Raw genomic sequence first — 7,921 nt, 5'->3', positions numbered from 1 at the left:
TCTCTCTCTCTCTCTCTGTGTGTCTTTCTCTGTCTCTCTGTCTCTCTGTCTGTCTCTGTCTCTGTCTCTGTCTCTCTCTCTCTCTCTCTCTCTCTCTCTCTCTCTCTCTCTCTCTCTCCTAGACACATTTGTCTCAGAAAGGCTCTGGACTTCGAGTGTATGATTCAGAATAGATAATGCCCAAAGCAAATTTTTTCCATGTTCCAAACTTGTTTGAACGTGGCGCTCACTCCTCACCATCCCTCCTACTCCTTCCCTCATGATCCCCAATCTCCTTGTCAAGGCAGCCTTCAAGGTAACACATAGGAGACTACTTCATAGGATTCAAGCCCTGTGAGTGGAAAGGAGACAAAACTGAGCTAATAGGCATTCTCAAAACCATTCTCGGTCTATGTTTCCTTACAGTGTGTCACGTCACATAACTTCTTCAATTTCTCTATCCTATGGCATCTTAACCTACAAAGTGCAAATGGCAATATTTCTTTTTCCCATTCAAAGCTTGTCTGGACCACAGTTTTGAAGGACTTTATGCACTACATCATTTAACGAACCCCTAAGGGCCAATGTAGCTCCCCCTCCTTGTTTCATTTTAGAAGTTCCCAGAGTCAGAACCACTGAAGTAAATGACTCAGCATTGTCCCTCCTGATGATTTTTGGAGGATTGTATATTTTGCTGGGTTGCTTTTAAACAGGTTTTTTTTTTCTATCCATTATAAAGCCCACATAAATGAGGCCCCCCAAAATAGAGTAACAGAGAATGGGACATGGGAGGTACCCTTGGAGAGGAAACTTCAGATGTGGGCTTTAGGCACATGACCAACTTCTTACTTGTAGGCCAAGTCGCACCAGCCTTTGGTGTGGACAGAATGGGACTGTAAGTCCCGCAGCAGCTGGCTACAGATGCCCTGCTCCTGGCACTCCATCCCTGTCAGCTGCTCCGTGATGAGGTAGGGGACAGGTGGGCTCAGTAGAGCCCCGCAAGTGAGTGGCCTCGCCCCCCACTCATTGCGGGAGACCACAGTGGGAATATCTGCAAAAGAGCCACAGGGTGCATGCAGTGAGCCCTACCCAGGAAGAACCCCAAGAAGGAGGCTTACACTGCCTCAGCCTCTGCTTCTCATCTCTGTAGCCCAGGTTGGGCCCAATAACCCCCAGGCACACTGTTCTAGGCCTAGGAAGTTCTGCTCCTCAGAACTCTCTCCTTGTGTTTTCCTAGAGGACAAAACCCACTCTTTCTTCCTTTCTGGCTTCCTCCACCTCCCTCCCTTCAGAGAGCATCCCCAGATGACTCCCTGTACCCAGCCCCAGAAGCGTGGCAGCATGGATGTCTGAGGATCTTCTTCCTGGTCTTGGACTCTGGGTCCCTGCCTCCATGTAGCTCTTGCAAGTGCTCTATTCAGAATGGTGACTCTCCAGAGGAAAGCCTGTTAGCTTCCTCAGTGAGGGCTCCCATTCCCTAAGCATGCGACACAAGTCTCCATCTGACAGATGAAAACTCTCTGGGGAAAGAGGTGTGAGGCCCTGCATAGGCATGCAGGCCTTCAGAGGACTCTCTCTCTCTCTCTCTCTCTCTCTCTCTCTCTCTCTCTCTCTCTCTCCTCCCCCTCCCCATCTTGAGCATCCATGGAAGGCTATGAGGAGTGGGGTGCCTCTACTCATGCTGGAAGCTGGGAGGTGAGGCATGAATCTACTTTTGCTGGGTTTTCTCTTCTGTTTCTTTACCTGGGCTTTCTCTTCTTTTTCTCTACTTAGGGAAAGAACACATCTTTACTTAAAACTAAGAGGTCCCTAGAAGTTGCCAGCAGATAAGCCTCATAGAATTCTACCCCATTCACTCAGTCCCAGTTCAAACAAAATCAAGTCCTGAAAGCCCCACCCTCACCCTAATCCAGAATCCAGTTTCACCATTATGATCCTTTTGGGTGAGCTGGGAAGTGCTAATAAACAGGTCCAGAAGTTTCTCCGAGATGCTTTTGGCTTCAGTTTCATTCCAGAACAACTGTGGGACATTCCCTGCAAAAAGACAGTGGTGCTCATACTTGAGAACTCTCAGCTAGCATGCTCAGAGGCATCAACCAGACATTTCCACCCCATAACCCATAGCCTTTCATCCTCTCAGGTCCCCATGTCCGTAGGAAGTAACACAGGATAACCATATCCATCTCTGGCCTCAAAATGCCTCTCTCTGCCTTGAGCACCCTCCCTCTCCAGTCTTCCTTCCATCTAAGGATCATGGTAGCCTCTTGTCTTATCTGAGAAATGCAGTCTTTCCTAACTCATTTGTGCCAGTTCCTACTGATAAACCCAGGGGTACCCATCAGAGGGCTACACACCAAAACAATCATTATTTTTACCTAACACTTAATATGTGTATTGAACACTTACTGTAAAATTCTTGAAACATAGAAATACATTGATCTTGTGACTTCCCTAAAAAAACTAGATATTTTTACATGCTTCATTGAGCATTTATATTCACCAAAATGTCCTCATGTCCCAGCATTCCTGATTAGTTTCAGAAACCGTGGAAGCAATAGCCACCTGCAATAGCAACATTGTCCCCAACATTGCCCCCAATAGGCCATCTCTGTGATGACAAACTTCCTAAATGACACTACCAGAAATGGACTAAGAACAATTTCATGAAATGAGCAAACTCCCTCTCCAAGTTCTAACCTGTGCTGTCAGGTTCCCACCAGACTGACAAGAGAGCTATAACTACCACCCTCTGCAGATGTCCCATTCTCTTGTCGTGTGACCTTGGGGACATCACTGCCTCAGTGAGTGAGGCCCGTGTCTCTGTCTATAAGACCAAGTCACTGAAGGTCTCCACCATGGTTCTAGGATTCTGTTCCTCTTGGAAATGATGATCAAATACATGACCCCAGCGTGGAGGCTGAAGTGTGCTGGGAAGCTAGCTACACACTGCTGAAGGTAGAGCCCACCTCATCGGGGGAGGGACCTGAGCTGTAAGGAGTAGCACAGGATAGGGAAGGAGAAGTGATACCTCATAAGAGAATGATTTTCAAATGAAGCCCACAGGAACCTACATTGAAAGGACATTCAGTAGTCTAAAGCCACTGCCAAATAGGCAGGACAGGTACAGAGCAAGAACCAGAAGACTGAGGCCCAACTTATAGCCTTGCTTAGATAAGTTACTTCCCCTATAAGGACTTCAATTTCTCTGTCCATAAAATGAAAAGTTAAACCATGAACTTCCTGATATTTGAGTTTTTCGAACAATGACTTCAAGTCATATCATTGTGTCTAAGTAAGGAATAGACTCGTTATAACATGTTTAATATTGAAGAATCACTCAACCTACTTCAATTTTAATACAACAGCCTCTGTTTGTTGGGTATTTACTACATGTCTAATCATATGTATATAACTATAAGAAACATTCTGGGGCTGGCCATATAGCTCAGCAATCTTAAGCATCTCCTTAAGCAGATGCAGGGACTGGAGTTCGATTCCCAGTGTGCCGTGCCAGCCCTGCCCCCAGTGCATGCGGAGATGGTGATTGAGACTAGGTGTGGTGGCTGTAATCCCAGTGCTTGGGAGGCTGAAAACAGAAGAATCACTAAAAGTCCAATCTACGTAGTGAGACCCTGTAGACCTTGTACTAAATACATTGAAAAAAAAGAAAAAGAAACATTCTGATGTGGCAAAGAGTAGTATTATTTTCCAGGCCTTTGCAAAGATAGGTCCTAATGTCAGATTTAACCCCATGTTTGGTATAATAATAATGGTAAGATAGTTAAAACTTACTACAAATTACCTAGCACATATTGCTTGAGCGATGTGTACAATGCCTCACAATTGGTATCTAATTTAACCCTCAGAAACAACACTAAGTAATATCCTCATACCAGGAAAGCAAATAAGACTCAAAGAACTAAATAACTTGTTAAATATCATAGTACAACTGAGGGCAAGGATGGGAACAGAGGTCTATCAATGCCAGACTAGGGCTCCAAATTCCAAAGTTACACTATTCTTTAACATAGGGAGAACACTAGGTTAATTTTTTTGTTGTTCATTTTAATGACAGTCACTTCTGACACAAGGAGAGAAAACTTACCCCAGGCCTGAAGACTCACAGCAGAGAAGACAAGAAGCCAGGACAGCATCCTCACAGTGTTCCAGGCCACCGAGAGGGAGAGTGCAGATACCAGCTCTGGAGGGCAGTGACCCTGGAGAGACCCTGGTAGTTAACATGCCCATGCTCGTTCTTAGAATCAAGCACCCGCCTGCTGCCTGCTATCTCTACCAACTCCCTCACCACACTGTGGCCTCCTGAGGGCCAGCACCTGGCTCCAGTTTCTCAAGTTCTTCTGCTCACTTCAATAAACCTAATCACACTAATACCCCTTTCTAGCCACCCCATTCCCTACCTGCCTCCTGTGAACCTAGGGAACTCCTAGCACCTCAGAGGGGTCCAGTTCCTGATCCTAGGCTTGCCAGAACAGATAATAATGATTTCTAAAACCCTCAAGTAACTACTATGAATAAGTCCTGATATTTCCATATCTAGTGCTCCAATTTTACTTCTCCTAAAACCCTGGTAAGGCATGTGTTCTGCATCTCATTGTTAAATGGAAAACAGTGATGCTGAGAGTGAATAATAATAGTGGCAGGCTTGGGCTCCATCCCCTGGGTTACTAGAGAAAAGGAGGTACTTAAAGTCATCTGAGTCAATTCCTCACTCTGCAAATATCCCTGGAAGATACCCAGCTAATTTTTCTTGAACGTGAATAAGAACAATAGTAGTTAGCACTTACTGACCCCATTCTACGTTTCATGTATTTGCTGACATTTCCTTAAGTCACACAGTGACCTATGAGACCCATAATTAGCATCAGAAAACTGCATTTGAGACAATTTAAGTCACTTGCCTAAAGTTGTCAAACTAGTAGAGGCAGAACCTACGCCCAGTACCGGGCATGCCTGACTACAGAGCCTCTGCCTGGAACCTCACAATCTGCCTGAGTTTTACCCTTGGAAATTCTCAGTGTGATCTCAGAAGTGAAAAACACAGGATGGTGTGGTTTTCCTTGGCTCTGTCAGGAAAAATAAATTGCCTACTCATGCTCAATCAATATGAAGTATCAGGTATCTAAACTGTCAATCAAAATTTCTACTTTTCCCCAAATTGAAAAATAGATGATCATCAACTTCCAAGACTTTGTTACAACAGTGAGGGTCCACAGGGAGAAATCTTTTGGAACCACAGATTAAGAGTTAAGCATAGAGAAGTTTCCTGGGTCAGGACAAGTAACCTCTCAGCGAGTAACACCCAGGGTTGTATTCACTTAGGGAAACTGTGCCCATCAGAAATAAGCCGACACCTAATAAATATGAGAGCAAGTGTGTGGTTTTCCTCTTTAGCTAAATGAAAGATAAGGATCAACTTGGCAATTTGTCTCCCCCAAAAAGGCGCAACCCTCTTACAGTGCTATCAGAAGTAATAGCCATATTCAGTAGGAAGTTTGGATTCAGGTTGTTTAATCCTTCTGAATTTCCAACTATCAATGTTAGCATCACAAACCTTACCCCAAGCTGTTCACATCACACACTTAAAGTTTCAAGGCTTGGCACTGGCCTCAAAGTGCCAGGGGCAGAACTAATGGTGTCAGTCATCCTACCTTAAACAGTAAGGATTGCGGATGGGCTGGAGCCCTGGATCATCTTCCTGTGCACCATTTATGCTGAAATATAACTGGATCCAAGTGAGACATACACATATGGAGTCAGTACTCTACTGAAAGGGGGAAAATTGTGTGGAGGTAACCCAAGGGTCTGCCTACACATTGACAAAGCAGGTCAAGGAGTGTTAGTATCAAACTTCAAACTCATTTAGAAAATGCAGAATTTTGAAGGAACCCAAGGGCCTGCCTACACATTGGCAAAGCAGGTCAAGGAGTGTTAGTGTCAAACTCATTTAGAAAATGCAGAATTTTGAAGGAAGGTTTCAAGAGGGTAGAGCAGGGGAATTTTCCCTACCATGTTCACATGAGGGAGCCCAGCCTCTTCTAGGACAAAACTCAGAAAAAGGAACATTCACACTCACACTCACAAATACCTGTGCATGCTGTGTTGTCCTGGCCCAGCAGGTCAGGGTGCAGTCCACTTGCTCCTCATTGGTTGGTCCTTCCTTCAGACTTGGCTTCCAGATTCTGCCCCTCCTCCAACTGGCTCCTCCCCTCCTCCTCCTCCTCCTTTTCCTCCTCCTTCTCTTCCTCCTCCTCCTCTCCTAGCCTTTGCTCTCCCTCACACTGAGAGGGAACTCTCTTCCTGGGAAGGGAGCCCTTGGGCCCTGGCTTCCCAGAGAAAAGAGCACCTTGGGTCCCTAACAGAAGATGGAGGACAGAGATCTGAGGCTGGGAGCTGACTATGCTCACATCGCTGAGAGGAGCTCCAGTGAAACCAGACTGGAGCTGAAAGCTCGTGGGGACATGCCCTATGAATAAGCCCAGGTCCCTCCACCCTGGGAAAGGGCCTGATTTCCCAACTCTTCAGGTGCGCCTCCTCATCTCCAGCCCTCAGTAAGCCCTTCCAACTTAGGGGTCTATGTAGGGTCAAAAAGCTGTGTCCCTGTTGTCTGGGAACTTCCAGTCCATGAAGGTAGAACTGCTCTAGGAGTTTTTTTGATTTTTTAAAATGTATTTAGTACAGGGTCTATAAGTTGGTATGCTGCAACAGAAAACAAATACAGTACCTAAAATAATATTTCATCTCAGTCCTACCCAGGTCCGGTGAGTGTGTGGAGAGCTTCCTGTTACCCTGCACCGGCAGGACCAGTCCCAGCCCAGGCGCAGAGTGGGCCAGACCCTCTCCCACCCCCTCGGGCGGACCCCACCACTCCGCAGTACCTTCCCCACCCCACCCGCCGAGTAGGAATTTCTGCCAAGTTCCGGGAACCCCCAGATCCAGTCCTAACCCAGGGGCACAACATATTCACCCTCAAGGGCAGCAGCAGGAAGGAGCTGAGCACAGCAGCCAGACCTAAGCCAGACGCAGCTGGATAAGTCCAAACTTTGTAGAGCTGCACCTGAACTTCAGTACGTGCGAAGGTTATAACTACAGCAAAGATCTACAACAAAGGGCAGAAGACAGTGCTACACAAAATGACGAGAAGGAACAAAATGCAACCTCAGATAATATTTCATCTACTGGCCATAGAAGAGCATGTTAGGTACTTAGAATAAAATCTTTCCACTCAACTCCCTTGTAATCTTGCAAAGGCAAAAGAACAACTAGCTTTTTAAACAATTCTACACCTTCACTAGAATCAAAAGACCAAAATTCAATTTTAGCTAGACAGGATGAATTAGTCCAAGGTAGCACCTGACAACCATTGTTAGTAATAATGAATTATACCTTTGAAAATTGCTGAGGATAGGCCTTAAATATTCTTACTACTAAAAATAAGAATGTGAGGTGATACATGTGTTAATTAGGTTGGCATAACTATTTCAAAATGTATACATATATCAGCACATCGTGTTTTGTACCATAAATGTATACAATTTTTACCTGGGAAAAAAGATTTGCAAATCACATAATCCAAGCTTCTAACTATGTGAAAGTAAGCTAGGGAGGATCTAACAGCAAAAATTTGTACTGGGGGCCACAACAAGGCCTGCTGAGGGGCCAGCATCGTGGGAAATCTTGGGGTGGGCAGACAGACTATCAGTAGCAGAACCTGGAAACAGCAGTAGAACACGGTATCCCCCAGAGTGGGTACCACTGCAAAAAGGTGATAGGACAAATGGTAGACAGCTTAAAGAGCTGGCGGGGCTGTCAGAAAGGTACTGGAGTACTCCAGAAAGCGAAGGCAGTTCTGCATTCAGTGAACTGGTCAGTAAGGGGCAGCAGTGGGAGAAACCCTTAAACTGGGACACAGGAGTCACTCACT

The 7,921-nt window shown here is 45.6% G+C and overlaps 1 protein-coding gene across 2 annotated transcripts in view; it reads right to left on the bottom strand.

Annotated features, from left to right (window-relative positions):
* Pglyrp3 (peptidoglycan recognition protein 3) overlaps positions 1-6,339 on the bottom strand; it is a 13,631-nt gene extending 7,292 nt beyond the window's left edge. Inside the window, exons 1-5 of one of the 2 annotated variants that reach the window (XM_004632315.2) lie at positions 6,086-6,339; positions 5,649-5,761; positions 4,085-4,196; positions 1,906-2,013; positions 829-1,030 (exon numbers count right to left, since the gene is read on the bottom strand). In XM_004632315.2, the coding sequence (XP_004632372.1) occupies positions 829-1,030; positions 1,906-2,013; positions 4,085-4,133 (359 nt within the window). In that variant the 5' untranslated portion in view covers positions 4,134-4,196; positions 5,649-5,761; positions 6,086-6,339. Of the gene's footprint in view, positions 1-828; positions 1,031-1,905; positions 2,014-4,084; positions 4,197-5,648; positions 5,762-6,006; positions 6,058-6,085 lie in introns of those variants that run through there. The other variant, XM_023716548.1, reaches the window with a different exon arrangement.
* Between the last annotated feature and the right edge of the window lie 1,582 nt (positions 6,340-7,921).

This window comes from Octodon degus, unplaced genomic scaffold (assembly GCF_000260255.1).
Source record: "Octodon degus isolate 3935 unplaced genomic scaffold, OctDeg1.0 scaffold00048, whole genome shotgun sequence".
Lineage (NCBI taxonomy): Eukaryota > Metazoa > Chordata > Mammalia > Rodentia > Octodontidae > Octodon > Octodon degus.
The sequence above is the reverse complement of the archived record's forward strand: the minus strand, read 5'-3'. Positions and strand labels throughout refer to the sequence as shown.